We start from the raw sequence: 21,231 nt of genomic DNA, 5'->3' as shown, positions 1-21,231 counted from the left end.
AGCAGCTCCACTTTGCCCCCTGCTCTGCCCCCTGCCCAGCTCTGCTCTCATCCCCTCTCTGCCCCCAGATCAGCTCCACCTCTATTCCCAGCTCTTCTCTTATCCCCAGTTCTTTGCCCAACTCCGCTTGCAGCCCAAGCTCCTCTGCTGAGCCAAGTGTGCAGTAATGAGGGGGGGGGGGGTCGCACACGGATTCCATTACTGGTAATGGGGGGGAGGGAGCAACAGGAAAAGTTTTGGCACCACTGATCTACTCTGATCTCCTTAATAGGCGGTTGAATAAAAATAATCTCTCTCTCGTCACTGTTGTAGGATGATAAAGAGAAATAAAACATAAGAAAAGGGAAACTCGGAACAAACAATATGTGTATTTCTGTTTAATTTTTAGGCAAACTACATACAGAAATTGGTAAGTGCCATTATCCTTCCTCTGACAGGAAATATTTTGTACCAAATGGGATCCTCATGTGGGAGCTGGTTTAATTGTTGTGGAGTTGTTCGCTTTTAAATTTAACTTTTAGAATTTTGTTGCAATATGAAAACTCTTTTTGTTTGTTTTCTTACTTTTTATTACTATTCTTTTTTGGAAATATAACCATCATTCTGTAAAATGTGGGGAAGTGCTAAACTGGATAGATTTCACACCAAAAGCTCATTTGAAATACTGATAAGCAATAGAGTCATGGAGTCACAGAGTTTAAGATCATAAGGTACCACTTGGTCTTCTCATCTGACATCCTGAAGAGGAGGTTGATTTCTCTCAGTCTTCACTGTCAGATGGATGATAAAGAGAAATAAAACATAAGAAAAGGGAAATGTCTAATAAAATATAGATTTGTTTCTCTTTAATTTTTAGACAAACGAGATAATGAAATATGTGTCATTATCTTTTCTCAGAAAATAAACCTTTTATACCATTTTGGAGTCTCGTGGGGAATTTGTTTAATTGTGGTGGAGTTGTTTGCTTTTAAATTTAATTTTTAAAATTGTTGCAATAGGAACCTTTTTTTGTTTGTTTGCTTTTTATTATTATTATCATTCTATTGGAGGGGGTTGTTTTTTAATGCAACTTTATAAAATGTGGGGAAAGGCTAAACTGGATGAATTTCACACCAAAAGCTAATTTAAAAATTGATAAGCAATACAATAGTAAACTAGCTAGTGGCCAAGAAAATATGGCCCAGGAGGAATTGTGGGAAGCCACTGGAGGAATATCAGCTCCTGAGATGGTTAATCTTCCTCCACATTGCAAAGTGGGCAGGTAACCAACCTGAATTAAAGTGGTACCTGGGCTACAGCCTCTACCCAAAGTCTTGCCAGACAGCCTGGGTGTAAATCACCACCAAACTTGAGTCAGAGATTTGTGCTTGCACAATAAACAGATTGGGACAACAGCCAGGTAAGATCCTGGCCTAACTCTGCAGTGAAGATCCACCCTGGGAGAGAGACACACAGGCAACCCAGTGGAGGTTCTTATGAATTTATAACTTTCTTTTTCCATCAGTGTATTCGTTTGTACAATATTGAATTATGCAATACATGTTCCGATCAGCTCTCATCTCTAATTATGTGGTTGGTTTTAGGGTGGAAAAGATCTCTGGCACCTATAGAAAAAGGTAATTAAAGTTAAAATTTTATCAATGTCCAAATATCAGTTCCCATGAGGCAATGTGCCTCTTTTTCCTTGAATGTGGGAGTAGATGTGATAGTTCAGGGCAGACCTCCCCAGCACCCTGCATTTCAAGATGCATCACAAGGTGAGACAGGGTTTGTGCCTATGTCCTATCGCACCGTAATGAATCTACATCATATTGCGTCTACTCTTCAGGCCCCTCCACCGCCCGCATGTGCACTGCACTCTGCAGAGATCTGTGACAACAGCTCCCACTCATTGTACAGATCCAGTGGGATATGCGCCTCCACTGCCACTTCTCCAGGGGGAGTTTGTTTTATCTCCCTGTGCTGATGGCCGATCTCCAATTTCTCTTTTTCTTCCTTCATCTTTTCCCCTCTGAAGAAGGCCAGGAGCTCTGCAATGACCCGCTGATGGGGTGAGCAGGGACTGTGTGTGTGTGTGACCCTTGTTCCAGTCTGCAGAAGAGGAACAAAGCCTTGATCACAGACAGGGGCTCTTCTGGCTATGAGCTTGTCTCTTTTTGCCTGTCTCCATCCACCATGACCCCAGCATTCTCCCGTCTCTGGTAAACAGGATGCCACTTTAGCCTCCCCATCACTAACATGAGACTCTACCTCTTTCCACCAGCCACCTATTCTACACCTTCCCCACAGTGGCGGATTAGCCATTGGCCAATGTGGCCTGTGGCCAGGGGCCCTGGGCAATTTGGGGGCCCATGAAAAATGGGCACCTCTGCTCCCCGATGCACTTTACCTGCCCAGCACTCCTGCCAGAGAGTGGGATCAGGGCTTGGGGGCTTCCCAGGCTTGCCCCACTCCACCCACCTGGCAAACCAGCAGGGGAATGGGGTCAAGGCATGGGGGCTTGCCCCATTCTCCAACTGGAGCCCCAGGCAGGTGGAGCAGGGCAAGCCCCCGTGCCCCTATCCCATTTCCCCAGCAGAAGTAAGAGGGGGCAAGGGGACTGCAGGCAGAAGGCGTGCGGAGCAATCCCCACTTGCTCTGGCTTGAGGCCCCACAAAACCCTAATCTGCCCCTGCTCCCCACTTGTAGCTTCTACCTCATTCCACCATGAACCCCCTTCCTTTGTGTTAACCCCTCACTCCCTGCCTCATGCTAATGTACTTTTGCGCTGTGACTGCTGCTAAGCAGTGACATTCTGGGCATGTCCAATCCTTGTACCATGTGGCCTGTTGCTGTCTGAGCTGTGACATTTCACAGCATACAGGATGCAGTGGGAAGGCCCCATAGCAAAGTCCAGCACGGGGCAGCTGGGACACAGTGAGACTTAAGGTGGGGAGCGGGAGGGGAGCTCTGTCAATGATCACTGAGTTGTACCATCTGCTGGGGCAGAAGGAGAAAGACTCTGTGTCTCAGGCCTGGCGATACTTTCACCCTGTCACTGGTCCATCTCTGCCAGGGGAGTGACTCTTCTCAGCACTGTGCTGATATCTCAGAGCTGACGGGTAAATCCTGGAGGAAGGAGATTTCCTGATTCACAATCAAGCTGGGGCAGATTCTGTCCCTGACACCATCAAACCCTCCTCCAGGGCCGAGCTCTGCCCCTAACGCTCTGATTCTCTTTCCGCAGTGAATGTGACTCTGGATCCAGACACGGCTCATCCCATACTCATCCTGTCTGAGGATCAGAAAAGTGTTACATGTGGAGACACACGGCAGGATCTGCCCGACAATCCTGAGAGATTTGACACTGAGCCCTGGGTGCTGGGCTGTGAGGGATTCACCTCAGGGAGACATTGCTGGGAGGTGGAAGTGGGGGGTGGGGGAGGTTGGGCTGTGGGGGTGGCCAGAGAGTCTGTGAGGAGGAAGGGATGGATCAGCCATAGCCCTGAGGGGGGGATCTGGGCTGTGGAATGGGACTGGTTGGGTCACTTCCGGGCTCTCAGCTCCCCTGTGACCTCCCTGTACTGGCGCGGGGCCCCCAAGAGGATCCGGGTTTGTCTGGACTGTGACTGGGGGCAGGTGACATTTTTTGATGCTGGTGACGAGACCCCGATCTTCACTTTCCCGCCGGGCTCCGTCCCTGGGGAGAGAATCCGACCCTGGCTCTGGGTGGGGTGGGGATCCCAGCTCAGCCTGTGTCCCTGAAACTGGGCATCCTGAAATTAGCATCTCTAGCCTCACACCCCACAATCTCTCTGACTCTGGAGGACTCCCATCTACCCAGCCCCTGGCTCCTCATCTCTATGACCCCTGGAAGACTCTCTCCCTCCCTGCAGCCCCAGGGATGGGGGGGCGGGGGAGGGGAGTGAAGAACCCCTGGAGCTGCAGGAGGAGCAGAGGGGCCCCGAGGGGCAGACATGGGAGCTGGGCAGGGGGCAGAACTAACAACCAGACTGGGCACAGGCAGATGTGGGGGTGGCAGGGACACAGAATTAATTAATCAGGTTTTAGGAGGTTGGGGAGAAGCTGGAAGCTCCGCAGTAGCTTTTGTACAGATCGGTGGGATTAGACCACACTGGGGTCTCTAAGCCACAGCTCCTGCCACAGAGGCCGAAGTCACCTTTCCCTGTAAATATGAGAGAGCTGGCAACACTGTAATTGTCACACGCATGCGGGATGGGCAGGGAGAGTTAAAAAATCAGAAGATAAAGCAGGATATGTTATATATTGTTTTGAGCCCTCATGTTTTAGGGGGTCAAGGTCATGATTTTTGGTTCTGACTCATGATTTTTAAGTTCTGGGTTTGGCAACACTGTGAGAGGCACGGAGGGTCGGGGGGCAGGCGGACTGAACCAGAGGGGACCGAGAAAACACAAGGAAAAGATAAAGTAAAACAAAATAAGCAGAGTTATAGAGAAAGGGTGAAAATTAAATATAAAAACAAGGAAAGGAAATACTCTGAAAAGGGAAACAGCGAGAGGCAAAAAATTCTGATTTGTTTCAGAGTAGAAGCCGTGTTAGTCTGTATCCGCAAAAAGAACAGGAGTACTTGTGGCATCTTAGAGACTAACAGATTTATTAGAGCATAAGCTTTCGTGGACTACAGCCCACTTCTTCGGATGCATACAAAACTGGTTTTATGCATCCGAAGAAGTGGGCTGTAGTCCACGAAAGCTTATGCTCTAATAAATTTGTTAGTCTCTAAGATGCCACAAGTACTCCTGTTCAATTCTGATTTGTTCCTTTTGAATTTTCCAGCTGCAATTGTTAGGGGCTGAGTCATGGGATTTGCTTCCCTACTTGGTTGTGTCCTCACAGCACCAACAGGGAATACACCAGCGTGTCCCTCTGATGAGAGCTGGGGTTTTACTGTGACATGTTGCTTTCCTGCCTGTGCTCTGTCCCTTGTGGTGTCTATATCCATGTAAATCAGGAATTCCTCAGCTGGGCTCTGTGGAGAGGTGGCTGAACACATGGTGTTTACTCGCCTATTCGTTTCCAGAGGTGTTAAATTTATTCAAAGGTGGCTAAAGAGATATGAACTATGCTGTTCACATTTCTTCTGCCAATCAGCAATTGATGTGGTGTCCACTGGGGGAGGGAGGGAGTTCATGGGATGGGACTGGCTCTAAGAGACAGTCTCTGGGGGTTTGTCTACACTGGGGTGCAGGTTTCTCTCTCTTATTGTACAATCTGGGTGTAGACAAGGCATATTGTGGTTTCACTTCAGTGTAACTGGTCAAGAAGAATTCTGTGGGTTCAGCCTGGGGGTGTTTGGGAGGATTAATGATGATCTTGAGTAGCTACACTCAGACTCTGTGCTTGTGAGAGGGGAAGTATTGCTTCTTAGAGGCACCCAGGGGGGTGGTATGTAATTGTCCCAGGTCACTGGGTGGGGGCTCGAGCCGGATTTGCATTGTGTTATTGAAACGGAACCCCTAGATACTGAACCCAGCCCTTGTTGCTGCCAACTCAGATAGGCAGAAGGGTTACATTTAAAAGGATGTCTTTTTGCCTCTCACTGTTTCTTTTACTCTGTTGTTTAGCCATAGTGGCACTTTTTAAATTTGGGGGTATACATTGAATTTGAGCCTCTATTATGCTGTCTTTAAAAAGTTTCCATGTAGCTTGCAGGAATTTCACTTTTGGCACTGTACTTTTTAATTTCTGTTTAACTAACTTCTTCATTTTTGTGTAGTTCCACTTTTTTAAATTAAATGCTACCGTGATGGGCTGCTCTGGTATCTCTCTTCCCCCCCCCCCCCCCCACACACACAGAGGGATGTTAATTTGTATTATGTTATGGTCACTGTTACCAACCCGTTCAGCAATATTAACCTCTTGGACCACATCCCGTGCTTCACTGCTTCACTTAGGACCAAATCAAGAATTGCCTCCCTCTTGTGGGTTCCAGGACTAGCTGCTCCAGGAAGCAGTCATTTAAGGTATAAAGAAACTTTGTCTCTGCAACCGGAGGTGACATGTACCCAGTCAATTTGGGGATAGTTGAAATCCCCCATTATTATTGAGTTTCTTTTATTTTAATAGCCTCTTTAATCTCCCTGAGCATTTCACAGTCACTATCACCATACTTGTCAGGTGGTTGGTAATATAGCCCTACTGCTATATTCTTATTATTAGAGCATGGAATTACTATCCATAGAAATTCTATGGTACAGTTTGGTTCATTTAAGATTTTTACTTCATTTGATTCTACGCTTTCTCCTTCATGAAAACCCGCCCCCTTGGTTCACTCTACTTCCCTGTAAGCCAACCACCCTCCCATCCCCCCTTTCATCACCGCTTGCAGAGGCAATAAAGTCATTGTTGTTTCAAATTCATGCATTTTTTATTAATTCGTCACACAAATGGGGGGATAACTGCAAAGGTAGCCCGGGAGGGGTGGTGGAGGAGGGAAGCACCAGGTGGGGTGCTGGAGGAGGGGAGGAGGGAAGGACAAGGCCACACTGCACTTCAAAACTTATTTATTGAATGCCCGCTTTCTGTTGCTTGGGCAGTCCTCTGGGGTGGAGTGGTTGGGTGCCCGGAGGCCCTCCCACCACGTTCTAGGGCATCTGGGTGAGGAGGCTAAGGAACTTGGGGAGGAGGGCGGTTGGTTACACAGGGGCTGCAGTGGTGGTCTGTGCTCCTGCTTCCTTTCCTGCACCTCAACAATACGCCAGAGAATATCAATTTGATCCTCCAGTGGCCTGGACATTGCTTCCTGCCTCCTCTCATCACGCTGATGTCACCTATCATCTTGAACCCGCCACATGTCCTCGCCTTCATTTTGTGCTTTCTTGCACTCTGACAGTGTCTGCCTCCATGCATTCTGCTGGGCTATTTCAGTGAGGGAGGACTGCATGAGCTCAGAGAACATTTCATCGTGAGTACATTTTTTTCACCTTCTAATCTTCACTGGAGATGATACAGAGAGCGTTGAAACATTTGCAGCTGCAGGAGGGGAAAAAAGGAAGAGAAGTATTTAAAAAGACACATCTTAGAGAACAATGGGTAGACTCTTTCACGGTGAACCAAGCTGTTTACATTACATAGCATGTGTGCTTTCTTTACAAGGTCGCACTTTGCCTCTTATATTGAGGGCCTGCCGGTTTGGTGTGGCAACAGAATTCGGTTTCATAGAATCATAGAATATCAGGGTTGGAAGAGACCTCAGGAGGTCCAACCCCCTGCTCAAAGCAGGAACAATTCCCAACTAAATCATCCCAGCCAGGGCTTTGTCAAGCCTGACCTTAAAAACCTCTAAGGAAAGAGATTCCACCACCTCCCTAGGTAACCCATTCCAGTGCTTCACCACCCTCCTAGTGAAAAAGTTTTTCCTAATATCCAACCTAAACCTCCCCAACTGCAACTTGAGACCATTACTCCTTGTTCTGTCATCTGGTACCACTGAGAACAGTCTAGATCCATCCTCTTTGGAACCCCCTTTCAGGTACTTGAAAGCAGCTATTAAATCCCCCCTCATATTTCTCTCCTGGAGACTAAACAATCCCAGTTCCCTCAGCCTCTCCTCATAAGTCCCTCATGTGCTCCAGCCCCTTAATCATTTTTATTGCCCTCCGTTGGACTCTTTCCAATTTTTCCACATCCTTCTTGTAGTGTGGGGCCCAAAACTGGACACAGTACTCCAGATGAGGCCTCACCAATGTTGAATAGAGGGGAACGATCACGTCCCTCGGTCTGCTGGCAATGCCCCTACTTATACAGCCCAAAATGCCGTTAGCCTTCTTGGCAACAAGGCCACACTGTTGACTCATATTCAGCTTCTCATCCCCGGTAACTCCAAGGTACCCTTTTCTGCAGAACTGTAGCAGTGCAGGCAGCCATGGTAAGCCACAGTCTTTTGGCTTTTTTAACCTTCATAACATGTGGGAATGGTTTCAAACAGCAGCACCCTCATTTCACATACCAAGCACCCGTTGGGTTGGCCATTTAAAAAGGAGGGGCTGCAGTTTTTGGGTGCAGCATGAACCCAACTACACCTCCCCTCACACACCCAATTCTCTGGGATGATCGCTTCACCCCTCCCCCCACTACGAGGCTAACAGGCTTTGGGAGTATATCCAGAAGAGCTTCATTGAGATGTCCCTGGAGGATTTCTGCTCCATCCCCATACACGTTAACAGACTTTTCCTGTAGCTGTACTTGCCACGAATGCATCCCAAGTCTTCAGGGCAAATTAATCATTAAACATGCTTGCTTTTAAACCATGGATTATATTAACAAAGGTACACTCACTAGAGGTCCCTTCTCTGCCTTCTAGGTCTGGGATCCCGCCTTCGGTGGTTTGGGAGGGTACTGGATCCAGGGTGAAAAACAGTTCCTGGCTGTCAGGGAAAACGGTTTCTCCACTTGCCTGCTGTGCGCCATCCTCCTCCTCCTCATCTTCCTCGTCCCCAAAATCTGCATCTCTGTTGTGTGAGACTCCCCGCTTGTAGAAGTTCACAAACAGGGGTGGGGTAGTTGTAGGGGCACCCCCAAAAATGGCATGCAGATCATCATAGAAGTGGCATGTCTGGAGCGGCCGTTTGCCTCTCTGGCTTTTTGGTAGGCTTGCCTGAACTCCTTAAGTTTCATGCAGCACTGCTGCAGGTCCCTGTTATAGCCTCTGTCCTTCATGCCCTTGGAGATTTTTTCAAATGTTTTGGCATTTCGTCTTTTGGAACGGAGTTCGGATAGCATGGATTCATCTCCCCATACAGCGATCAGATGCAGTACCTCCCATTTGGTCCATACTGGAGATCTTTTGCGATTCTGGGACTCCTTGGTCACCTGTGCTGATGAGTTCTGCATGGTCACCTGTGCTGATCAATTTGCCACGCTGGCCAAACAGGAAATGTATTTCAAAAGTTCGCAGGGCTTTTCCTCTCTACCTGGCCAGTGCATCTGAGTTGAGAGTGCTGTCCAGAGCAGTCACAATGGAGCACTCTGGGATAGCTCCCAGAGGCCAATACCATCAAATTGTGTCCACACTAACTCAAATTCGACTCAGCAGAGTCTATTTCAGTGCTAATCCCCTCGTCAGGGAGGGGTACAGAAATCGATTTTAAGACACCTTTAAGTCGACAAAAATGGCTTCGTTGTGTGGACGGGTGCAGGGTTAAATCGATCTAATGCTGCTAAATTCAACCTAAATTCGTACTGTAGACCAGGGCTTAGCCTGCCGACCAATCAGAACTTAGAATCAACTAATGCAGTTTGATCCCTGTTTGACTCTAACTGAGAACAGAGATGGGTTGGGCTTTAACCTTCAACCTTACAGCAATAAAGACACTTCCTTCACCAGAAACTCCAGAGTAGCAGTACAAAGGTTGCTTGTTGCTTAAGTAATTAATTGGCGAGTTTCCATTTGGACCATAAGATGAAAAATACAATGATTATTATGACAGTATTTAGCAGTTCTCAAGGCGCAGGAAGCCAAGCCTCTTCAAAATTCTTATTGCCTTCATCCAGACTGGGGCACTTGGATCTCTGACTCTACTGCCACTAACACTGGCATGATAAGAGGGCTTCTTCGGGAGAGGATCCTTATCTCCAAACCATAATGAGGGTGTGATACGAACTGAAATCACCGTAGCTTTCCAATTCCTTTTCTACTTTCTCTTTCTAACTTGGTGAAGGCATCGAGAGAGACACATTTCACTTCAGTGTCCAACAGAAAATAAACACCATTTTGGCAGAAATACAGAAGGAAAGACCAGGATTCAGCTCTTTGTCTCTGTAATTTCTTACTAAGAATTAATTTTGCAGTCTCATCACTGAAATAGTCACTGACAATGTAAACTAATTAGACGAGAATGGATGAGGATTTTAGAAAACCCGGGGACACCAGAGAAAGCTCAAAACTGTTCCAAAGCTTATTTCCAGGGTGTATCAGGTAAGTGAGCTTCTGTCACTTGAATACCATCTCCCTTGTTCTTTGATATCTCCTAGTAGACATTTATTCCCTATGTGAATTATTACTTGCAAAATGATCCAATAATCCCAGGATAAATGTGTCTTACTCTGAATATAAAGTTTGCTTTTGAACTATGTATTCAAAATGATATATGAGCTGTTTTTTCCTCTTTTTTCATTGTAATGTAACTCCAGACTATTCTGGTTATTTGATTTCAGAATTTATTTCTTTGCTCCTATATTTTATTCAAGAAAACTGACCCTGTTCTCAATGCATTCAAAGGGAGATTTACTATGAATTAACTTATTGTATATTTCTGTTTTGTAAAGTAAGTTACAAACTCTTGCAAATCCAAGTTTATGGGAAGCATCTTTCTCTGTGGTCCCTGTTACTGAATAACTTTGTTTATGGAATCGAATCATTTTGCCTCGGATATGTTGAAAGAAAAGAAATGGGTAAAAAAAAACCCAATACTCTTTCTCTCTCACACATACACATTTTCTAATTTCTTAAAAGTTTTTCTCCATTGATGGAATTACTACCAACTTTTACACTGATTTCACTTTCTTTTAATGTGGATTTTGTAGGGATGGGACAAAATCATAGTCGTAAAGGAAACATATTTTCAACTGTAATTGAATGGCTGTTCTAACTCCATAATATGAAAGAGTTCACTTAACAATGCATTTGTTCCCTTTTTTATTTAATGTGTCCTCTTTAATTTTGACTGTAATGATTTAATGTTAGTCAGTGTTATGATCACTGTTATAAGACTTTTCCTCCTCCTTCCTGTCTAGATCAAGTTACTGTGAAGATGAAGATTCTCCCATTTTGCCACAGCTCCAGAGGCTGCTCCCCTCTCCCTGGTTTTATTGTTTTCTTCCTTATTTGTTATGTTCACAAGATGGAATCAGGTAGGAATCTGCCCTGTGTCTGCTGGTTTTTAGAGGATTTATTTAGGCCCCTGAAGTGTCTTAACAACATGCTTCACTCAAAGTCAATGTAACTACTCACAGTGTAAACTTAACCACACAGCAAGATCAGCACCTTCATTATTTAATTTTTGCTCTAATTGTGTTGCTGCTGGGTTATTTTATTTGCTTCTGGGATAGTGCCCAGGTCTGTTTCTTCTCACAAGTATTTTGAAAAGATTGTCAAAGATGCCCAAAGCATTGGGTGGACACTTCCCGAAGAGTTTAATAATAACAATAATAAATAATAAAATCAAATAACTTAGTGGGCTTCAGATGTAAAAAGATCAGAGCCATAGTCTGAGACTAATCTGCACAAAAACATGAGAAGAACCACAATATATTGATGTTATGTGACTTTTTAAATTGGGCCTGTTAGCTAATACATATATGTTAGGTATACACCATGTTATTAGGCATTATGTGCACGGTAGTCCTATAATATACAGTAGGGGGAGAGAGAAAGCGTTGGGAAGTTAACTGAATATATTATGCTCCTCCCAAAATTCTCTTCACCGATATCTAATATCACACAACACTTCATAAATCTGAAGTTAGCATTCACAATAGAAAATAGGAAGCCTATCAAAGCCATAAAAGGTATGTCCCGCCACTGGCTGGGATGTACCTCTACACCCACCTGGTTTGGAATGTGGTATCCAAAACAGGGTTAAGGAAGGTACAGAACAAGTTAAGGAACTGGTGGGTTGGATCTTAGGTGATGTATAAAGTGCTTTTTCACTTGTAAACCACAATGGTATAAGTATAAGTGGGTTTGGGGTGTATTTTTCAAGCACACCTTCTGTGTAAGGTGAGCACGCTGCAAGACAAGAATTGCTTCCCAGGAGGAGAGTATGGATGTCTCCTTTTCGTAGTGCACTGTTTTGGCTTTAGGTAATAATTTTTGCTACGTTTGGTTATTTGGTCTCTTGAGCATGTGAAGCATTGAACCATAATAGTCCCACAATTGGCTCTAGCAATATGGCTATGTCTCAGGAGCACCTTGGTGAAAGAACACCAAATATGACCACCAACCATACCCTTATTCCTGCTGAGTCCCAGCAAATGTCATGGCAATGTCAGCAAGTGTGTCAATTTGAGAGCACTTACAAAAATGGGCTGTTAAATAGTAAGTTTATCTCAACTATACACTGAGCACGACCATTCCCAGCTCTCTGCCTCAGTTTCTCTGATGTGTGACTGTGACATGGACTGAATACACCTGTCCTCAGCTTCCCACCCTGTGTCAGCACTGTGTGCCTGTGCCATGCACTGAACCTACCAATTCTCAGCTCCCCTCTCTGTCCAGTGCTCTGTGCCTGGGCCACGTGTCAAGCTTGCCCGTTATCAGCTTCACACCCCATCTCAGTGCTGTGTGCTTGTGCCATACACTGAGGCTGAGTGTTCTTATAACAGAGCCCCAGTCCTGCTGCCTATGAGCGCTGCTCTCTCTTAAACATTCAGGCTGAAATTTTCCATGACGGGAGTCTACCTCTGGCTGAACTTTTTGGAAAGTTTGTCTGAAATGGAATCTGTTGGATGTGTCCGTCCTATCAAATTCCCTCTTTCCTCTGAGATGGTTTTTGTTGTTGTTGTCCTGGTGCATTTTCCAGCAAAGTTCACAGTGATTGGACCTCGTGATCCTGTCACTGCCATCCTGGGTCAGGAAGCTGTGTTACCCTGTCACCTGTCCCCCCGGATGAGCGCTGCAAACATGGTGGTGAGATGGTTCCGATCAGAGTTTGAATCCTTTGTGCACCTGTACCATGATGGGAAGGATCAGTATGATGGGAAGTTGCCAGAGTATCAGGGAAGGACGGAGCTTTTGAAAGCTGGACTCACAGATGGAAACGTTCACTTGAGGATTCTCAATATCCAACGCTCTGATGAAGGAGAATACCACTGCTTTGTGAAAGACGATACTTTTTATGAAGAAACCGTATTGGAACTGCGGGTAGCAGGTCAGTAGCTTGTGACAGTTTAACCTTTATGCAGTTTGCAGGCTTTGTTCTTTCCCATTACAACTGTGACTCCCTACTTGTGATATATTTTACAGCAACACAGTGTATATAACTTTCAGCACACAGCCACTTTCATACTAGGGAAAATATGCTGGAAACTTTCCCAACATGTTATTAAAAACATTTTCAGGATGGCCAAGGCACTCTCTTGCCCAGTCTTAATTGACCCCAAAGCAGTCTTTAGTTAAGAGGGAAAGGACTTCTGGACACATATAGTCTTCTAGTTGCTCTGGAATCATTTCTAGGATGTGTGTCCAAGGTGGGAAATCCAGACATTTATGGCCTTCTCATTGGTTCACTGTTGGTTGTTGCTTCAGGGTGTAGTTAAAATCAAATGCAGTGTTATTATTTGCTGAGACTGTATATGGTGATGGTGGGTGTGACGGGTTCCCCCTGGGGTGCAACTTGGAACTGGGTTACAGCTGAGCCCTCTGCCTCACCAATCTGGGTTCCCTCTTGCACTGTGACATTGTGACAAGCTGCAAAGCCCTCCACACTTGCACTCAAAACCAACATCCATAGGCAGGGACCACACCCAGCTGTGTTCATGAATGCATCTGGCCAGGCACTCATGAACCAACAATAGTGAAGCTTCAGCCAAAACATCCTCCAGCTTCCCAACCTAAAACCCTGAAGCTGTACCATCCTGCCCTGGTCAAAAGCCTGACCAGTAAAGATTATTACAATTACCTAGTTCACCCCTCCCTCGATATGGAGAGGATATGCACAAAACCTTTGTTAACTGAGCTCAGATTTTTCCCAAACACTTCACTCAAACTACATTGTTTTAGGTAAAAATATAAAATAGATTTATTAACTACAGAAAGATAGATTTAAAGTGATTATAAGTGACAGCAAACAGATCAAAGTAGATTACTTAGCAAATAAACAAACACACAATCTAAGCCTTATATTCTACACAGGATTTGAATCAAACAGTGTCTCACCCTGTTAGATAGTACAAGCAGTTTGTAAATGTTTCATACACAGGCAGGTTTCCTTCTTTCCCACTTGGGACCAGCACTTCCCCAGTTCAAAGTCTGTGCTCTTCCAGAGGTATATCCAGATGTTGAGTTGTGGGGAAAGTGAGGCCTATTGGTGATGTCACTTCCCACTTTTATAGTTTCTTCCATATGGTGGGAACCCCTTTGTTCCAAGCCAGGTTCCCATCCAAGTTTGTGGAAAAATACAGGTACCAAAACGGAGTTCAGTATCATGTGATCTAGTCACATGCCCCTGCATGCTTGATGAGTCATGGCAGTCATTATCCATAGGCTGTCTGAAGTGTCCCCCGGTAAGGACAGGACTTTTCAATGACCCATTGTTTTTGCTAATGGGCCATTAGCATTGTCTAGCTTCTTCACCGTTGTACCTGAAAGGCTAGTTGTGGGTGTTACCCAGTAGAAGCACATTTGAAATACATATGCATAGTCAATATTCATAACTCCACATATAAAAATGATAGATGCATACAAATAGGATAACCATACTCAGTAAATCATAACTTTTCCATTGACACTTTACATGACACATCTTGTACAAGATGCAACATAATTATATCTTAATCATATTACTATGGTGAATATGGAGTGCAGAGTGTTACAGTGGGGAGGGGAAATTATGTATTTACCACTCTTAGATGAGACTGAGCATTTCTCCCCTGCTGCTTTAACACTGTAACCATTAAGCTAATTAGATTTAAAAAAATATATATATATATTTATCCAATGCACTAATGACCAGATTTTTAAAGTTCATATTCTATTCAGGTATCTAACGGTCATATCGCCAAAGGTGCTCAGCACTCACTTGCTCCTCTTTTGAGACAAAAATATCTCCCACTGACTCAGTGAAATTATTTTAAATATTTGTTCAATTTTTTCTGTGTCCTTGTGTATTGGGATTTCAGATATTCCAGTATTCATTTATCCTTTCTACTGACTACCTGCTTGAATTAGTGCTTTCTCATGTGAGTAAGAGATCCACAAACTGTCCCTCATCCCTTTTGCTTTATAAATTAACTTATGGAATAACACCTTTATGTATTTTCCCTTTAGGCCTGGGCTCTGCTCCTCTCATCTCTGTTGAGGGTCACCAGGATGGAGGGATCCGGCTGGTTTGTCGATCAGCTGGTTGGTACCCAGAGCCTAAGGTGCTGTGGAGAGATCTCAGTGGGCGACATTTACCATCACTCTCTGAAACAACATCCCATGGGGATAACAACCTGTTTGAAACAGAAACTGCGATCATTGTAATAGAGCATGCAAACCAGAACTTGTCCTGTTGCATCAGGAACACCGTTCTCAATCAAGCAAAGGAATCAGCAGTATATATAGCAGGTGAGTTACCATCCAAATCCCACACTGAACTCACCACCACCAGAAACAAAACAAAATATAGGAAAACAAGAACTGAAACGTCGGTGGTGGATATTTCATAATCCACATACAAACACGGAAGATGGGAGGCTGGTATCTTTACAGGGTCACAGCTTAGGCAATTTGATTCCCTTCATTGGGAGTATTAAGTCTAGCAAAGTTTTGGGTTTCATGTAAATTTAATGTTAAGTCTGACTTTGCTGATATTCTAGCATGCGCGCACGTACAGACACAAACTTCCAACCTTTAGATAAGAAACTTTCACTCAATCCACTGACACTGCAAACTTAACTCCACCTTAATGATATTTTTGAATGTAGTAAATTCTGTACTGTGGCTTCTTTGTGGTCTTCTCGCTCCCCCCAACTTATTGTTCATTACTTGTGTGAAATGTCACCTCAGTCATGTGATGTTCTTTCTACTGACTTTCAGTAGGACTTGTGCTCCTTAAGTTACTTTGGTCTGGATCCACAAAGGGACTCATTTTACCCTTGTCTACACACAAAAGTATTTAGTTAATTGATGACACTTGCTTTGGTGAACACTCATTTATGTTTCAGAGTGTCCTATATAGATTTAGCTCCAGTCAATTCCTTACCAACTTCAGCTAAATGGAGGTAGAGCACTATTAAGCCGATTTATGTTTTAAGGTTCTGTGCATCAATTTATTCAAATTGGTGTAACCCTCATATGTTGTCAACTCTTGAACCAGTTTAAGAATGGCCACATAAAAGGGTTGTCCCAGTTTCACTGTATCAGAGCATAAACCGTGTGCAGAGAAAGCTTTAGGTACATTTCAAAAATTCCATCCTGGGTGGATGTCTGAATCACTGTGAACACAAGAACAGTAAATGAAGATTAATTCGTTTCCTACAGAATTGTTTGGAGAAATTGTGATTATGATTCCTTCAAATATTTGGGGGGTAATAGTGGATTTTTCAAAAATATTCTAATTAATCTGACAATTTCTGAATGTTGCTGAACACTAAGGATTCAATTCTTTGCTGGTGTAACTCTATTGAAGTCAGCGTGGTTTTATAAGCAGAGAATTTGCCCCGAATTCTGTGGCTCTATGAATAGCAATGGATGAAATCAGGTCTGTTTTTGCCAGGATAAATCAGTGTTAAATCTGTGTTGATTGGAGCCATATTTAAAATCAGTTTCTGGTATTTTGTGTGGTGTAGACATGGCCATTCTTTCACTCTTATCTCACAGAAATCCTGCTGGGTACTGTTTATATATTTGTATGGAATAAAAACATCTGATTTTCATCACCGCTTCCAAACAAAGGCAATTTCTGGGTGTGGTTTTTTTCAGATCCATTTTTCCCACGGGTGAACTCCTGGATGGTGGCTCTCAGTGTGATCCTGGTAGTTTTGTTTGGTTTAATTGGCCTCACTGTTTATCTCTTTAAAATGAAAGGTAAATATCAGAGGGAGAAATATACTGTATATAAAGGTTTTATTCTAATAAATAAATAAGAGGAATTTGAGAATTTAATATTAAAAGAACATGTGACCTGCTGATCTTGTCCTAAATAAAGAAGAAGAATGCATATGAATTTATTAATAGAGGGTAGGGACAGAGGTGTGTTTTGGTGGCAGGAGGTGGGGGTATTGATAGAGGCTGTTGGCAAAGTTGGGGGTGTGAAAATAGGAGGGAGGAGAGTCTTAGGCTAAAGAACTGAACCAAAGAATCAGATCATAGCAGATGCATCTGTGTTCTGCTCAGTACTCCATTTCCCCCTCTTTCCAGTTCTCAGGGGGTTATCACTGTCTGTCTCTGTCCCACTTGAGAGAAGGTTCTGCAGAGCCTAGTCTGTCATATTTGTACTTCAAAGATCTTTTTTGCTAACAAAGTGTGGTGCACCTCGATATTACAGTGATAGGCCCAAAAGAAATGCCCCTGTGGTAAATCAGTAAATAAACACATTTCTTCTTCACTTAGGGAGAAAAAAAAACATAGCAACTGTCACATAACTCAGACACAGCTCCAGGTTCACTTCGTCCATAAAGAATATTTGCCCAATTTCCAAATAAATTGGACTTGTCCCTCCATGGTCCTAATGAATTTTGTACCTATAGGATGTAGTATTTTAACACTGTTTCATGAAGCAGCGAGAGGAAAATAATTTATATTTATTTCTGTATTTTTAAGGGCAACTTACTGAAGAAGTTGGTAAGTTTCAATTTTCCTTTTTCCACAAATACTAATTTTGACTATAGTCACACAATTGTATATAGACTGATTGGTTTCTTTGATATGTTTTTATTTCTCTGTGTCTGCCGGTTTGGGGCGGGTTGATTTGTGTGTAATAGGCAGGACCATTTTAGGGCCCGACTGGATGTTTCCAGGGAACCCTCTCCCTTTAAAAGTCCTTCCAATTAGGGGGTGAGGTTGGCCTAGCTACATGTCTGGGGGGTGTAAGTTTTCAGCGCAGACCAGCCCTCAGTCTCAGAGTCTTTCAGAAGAATCTCTACATGTCTGGCTTGTCAATGAACGTGTGATAAAGTGGGAATTTTCTGCAATATTTTTATGAATTCTATGTATGCCTCAGTTTCCTCTATATGTGACATTGTTACCCAGTGGGTAGAAAAGGACTCTTTGCTCTCAGGCATAAGTATTCATGTTATGGGCCTTAGTCCCCATATCAATGGAGCATCTGAGAAGACAATAGCAAATCCAGTCACCGGATATTGACACTTAGCAACCAACAACCCAGAGGGCGATTGATTTCCCCACATCTAAACAGGAAAGCTGAACCAAGGTCTGGAGAGGTGTGAGGTGGGGGATAAGAGATGGCTGCTGGAAGGAGTCAGGGCTCTAACCTGGAATCTGAACAAGGAGGTTGGATGGAGATACAGATAGAGCTTGAACACTGGGGTTCACTACAGAATCTGGTCTCTGGGCTGACCAGAATGGTCTATGCTTTAACCTTCAGTTCTCTAGTGATAACCTACAGTCTTCCTATGCTGTGTCTAATTGTTGACTAATGCACCCGACCGTTTTGACAATGCTCTGTTAGTGCCATTGCAAATCATAGAATATCAGGGTTGGAAGGACCTCGGGAGCTCATCTATTCCAAACCCCTGCTCAAAGGAGGGCCAATTCCCAGACAGATTCTTGCTCTACATGTCCCCCTCAAGGATTGAGCTCACAACCCTGTGTTTAACAGGGCAATGCTCAAGCCACTGAGCTATCCCTCCCCCCAAAAATAAGACCAAGGTTCCTTTGCAATATAGAGGAAGTAATTTCTTACCCCACATGGGACTTGAATCCACAATCTCTTGCTTTAGAAAGTCAATGCTTTATCCATTAGGCCACTGAAGTACAACTTGGTGAGGTGCTTTTATCCTTGAAGCATGTGTGAGTCTCTACCAGGAATATCTCAGTTGGACTTACTGACCAGAGCTCAGAGTACAAAGCAGGAGCACTGAAGGACCAGAGATCCAGTCTGAGGAAGTGGTGAAGCTGTGTGGCTTACCCAGGAGGAAGAGAGGGACACCTAGGGAGTCTGGCAGACTGAAGAGTCTAGAAACTGTTGCAAAGCTGGGGATGTAGAATGGATCAAGTGAATTCGTGACAGAAGTTTCAATACAGCTAGATCCCAGAACAAGGTTTATCTTCAACCGCTCCCTGCTGTAGTCAGCTTGTACCTGGTCTGAAGGGCCCTTGTGAGTGGCAGAGGTTCACAAGTTGTCTTCCAGTGTTTCTGTTGCAAGAACCAGCTATCTCTGAGTTCCAGTAGCTGCCTCCTTCCTGTGACAAACTCTCCCTTTCAAGATCATTTCCTGCAAGTGGAGGAGGCCCTGCAGGATGCCAGTTGAGCTTAGAGGAGTTTTCATCTTTTCCTGACTGGGATGGGGATGTGCCCCAGGACAGGGTGTGATAATCTAGTTTCATAAAATTTGGGGTAAATCCAGATTAGACAAAATTCACACCAAAACATTATTTGGGGTGGTGGGGAAGCAATAGAAAAGAGGAAATTGAATAGAAATAATCACCCGGCTTTAACTTTGATGATAAAGAGAAACAACACATAAGGGAAGGAAAGCTCATAATAAACATTTATATGTATTTCTGTTTATGTTTTAGGGAAACGAGATCTAGAAATTGGTAAGTGTCATTTTCCTTCCTCTGGGAAGAAAGTTTTTGTACAAAATTGGATCCTCATCTGGAAGTGTAATCGAGTCATCGGTCACAGGCTCTGACTTTCCTTTTTGCCAGTGGGTGGTCCATCCCCACTCCTCCCTCTCCCCTGAGGCCCTGCCCCCACTCTGCCCATCGCCCAAGGTTCCCTCCCCTGAGTGCCTCCTGTCCACTCCTCTCTGCCCACTCTTCTGAGGGACCCCAGCCTACTGCTCACTCCTCTCTACCCCCTTCCCCAAGCTCCTCTCACCTGCCGCTTGCTCCAGGAGGCAGAGACGAGCAAGCGCGGGGGGAGGGGGGGGGGTTGGGGGAAGAGGTAGAGTGGGGGAAGGAAGGGGTGAAGTACAGGTGGTGCCACAGTCCCTGGGTGCTGAGCCAGCCCTGGGGCCCACCCCAAATAGCTGATTGGCGGCCAGCCCTGAGCCCACCTCCAAACAACTGATCAGTGGCCAGCTGGTGGGTGCTGAGCACCCCCTATTGTTTTCCCATGGGTGCTTAAGCCCTGGAGCACCCACAGACTTGGCACCTATGCATTGGTGGGTTAGGTGGCCTAGTGGTTAGCACATTAGTGCTGCCTCCCAGTGGGCAGGTCTTGCTGTCCTGGCCCTCTTTTAATCAGAGGTGCAGTGAGGTAGGCAGTGATAGGGGAACCTGGGCCCACCCACTCCATCAGGCTCTGACCCAGCACCCTAGGAGGGTCAACAGGGTCTGCCTTTGAAAGATATCCTTCAAATAATCCTCCTTGGCTCACTTCCTACCAGCTGCTGGTCTTCCCCCGGATTCAAGTCCAAGATAAGGTGAAAAGAAAAAGAAAAGGCACCAAACCATCAGCCCCAACAGGGCCTTACTGTGCAGTCTTTCCCTCGGAGAGGCTGCTCCGGTATCAGTAACCTTCAGGGTAGGTCTGTCCTCCTCCCGTGCCTCTCCCTTCTGAGCTGGGTTGCTCCCTTTTCAGCCCTTTCTACAGCTGGAGCATGGTCTGCAGGGCTGGAGGGGTGGGGTTACCTGGGCCCAGTACTGTTCTTTCACCCTGTCACGCCCAGTGTGGTGTTTGTATACCCCCTCACATACCCTCCCCTCACACTCTGGCCTGTGGTGTTCTGGGACTGGTTTGTGTCCCCACCATCCTGTGATAAGTCCACATATATATTTTCCATGCCTGAACGATGTACCATTTGAAAGGTCTATTGCTGCATTGAGAGATACCGCTGCATAATGCCTGCCATTGACTTCAGCCAGTGGAGTGGTGCATGGTCAGTTACTAGGCGGGAGGGTGTGTGCCCCCACAAGTAATAGCACAGGGTATCGATGGCTTGTTTCACCTTCAGGGCCTTCTTTCAATGACCTATTAGGCTACCTCCTGTGGGAATAACTTCCTGCTGAGATAGGGAACAGGGTGTTCTTCTCTTCTGAATTCCTCAGATAGCACTGCTCCACATCTGACTTCAGATGCATCTGTTTGAAGAATAAAGGGCTTTGAGATGGCTGAGTGGAATATTACTGGCTTCTGGGTCAACAGGTCTCGTAGTGCCCTACATGCCTTGTTGCAGCTTTTGGTTCAGTGGATCCTTTTGGGTGCAGTGCCCTTAACCAGGTCTGTCAAAGGGGCAATCATGGTAACTGAGTTTGTGGTGAACTGCCAATAGTATCCCGCAGGCCACTAGGGCTTGGACTTTTCCACCAAAGGTCATAGCTCTCCGCACCCCCCATCCCCACCCTACTCCTGCCACAGCATACCCTAGGTAAGTGACTTC

At 45.0% G+C, this 21,231-nt stretch overlaps 2 protein-coding genes across 2 annotated transcripts in view; both read left to right on the top strand.

The window, feature by feature from the left end:
* Positions 1–2,864: 2,864 nt before the first annotated feature.
* On the top strand, positions 2,865–4,511 carry LOC135974858 (butyrophilin subfamily 1 member A1-like). The gene is made up of 2 exons (XM_065563896.1): positions 2,865–2,916; positions 3,227–4,511. Exons 1-2 carry the CDS (start codon positions 2,865–2,867, stop codon positions 3,742–3,744), a joined length of 570 nt encoding a protein of 189 aa, XP_065419968.1. The 3' UTR covers positions 3,745–4,511.
* Positions 4,512–9,387: 4,876 nt separating this feature from the next.
* LOC135974857 (butyrophilin subfamily 1 member A1-like) overlaps positions 9,388–21,231 on the top strand; it is a 31,954-nt gene continuing 20,110 nt past the window's right edge. The window contains exons 1-5 of the mRNA XM_065563895.1: positions 9,388–9,937; positions 10,756–10,872; positions 12,543–12,890; positions 15,008–15,289; positions 16,646–16,789. Of these exons, the coding sequence (XP_065419967.1) occupies positions 9,862–9,937; positions 10,756–10,872; positions 12,543–12,890; positions 15,008–15,289; positions 16,646–16,789 (967 nt within the window). The 5' untranslated portion in view covers positions 9,388–9,861. The remainder of the gene's footprint in view (positions 9,938–10,755; positions 10,873–12,542; positions 12,891–15,007; positions 15,290–16,645; positions 16,790–21,231) is intronic.

The sequence above is a fragment of the Chrysemys picta genome, chromosome 12 (genome assembly GCF_011386835.1).
Source record: "Chrysemys picta bellii isolate R12L10 chromosome 12, ASM1138683v2, whole genome shotgun sequence".
Lineage (NCBI taxonomy): Eukaryota > Metazoa > Chordata > Testudines > Emydidae > Chrysemys > Chrysemys picta.
This window is presented reverse-complemented; position numbering and strand designations above follow the sequence as displayed.

What these genes read in the sequence shown, in the direction of transcription:
- LOC135974858 (XM_065563896.1), top strand. Translation starts at nt 2,865, where the DNA reads ATGCAGTGGGAAGGCCCCATAGCAAAGTCCAGCACGGGGCAGCTGGGA. An exon ending in CACGGGGCAGCTGGGACACA is followed by an intron (nt 2,917 to 3,226) that starts GTGAGACTTAAG and finishes CTCTTTCCGCAG; the next exon opens with TGAATGTGACTCTGGATCCA.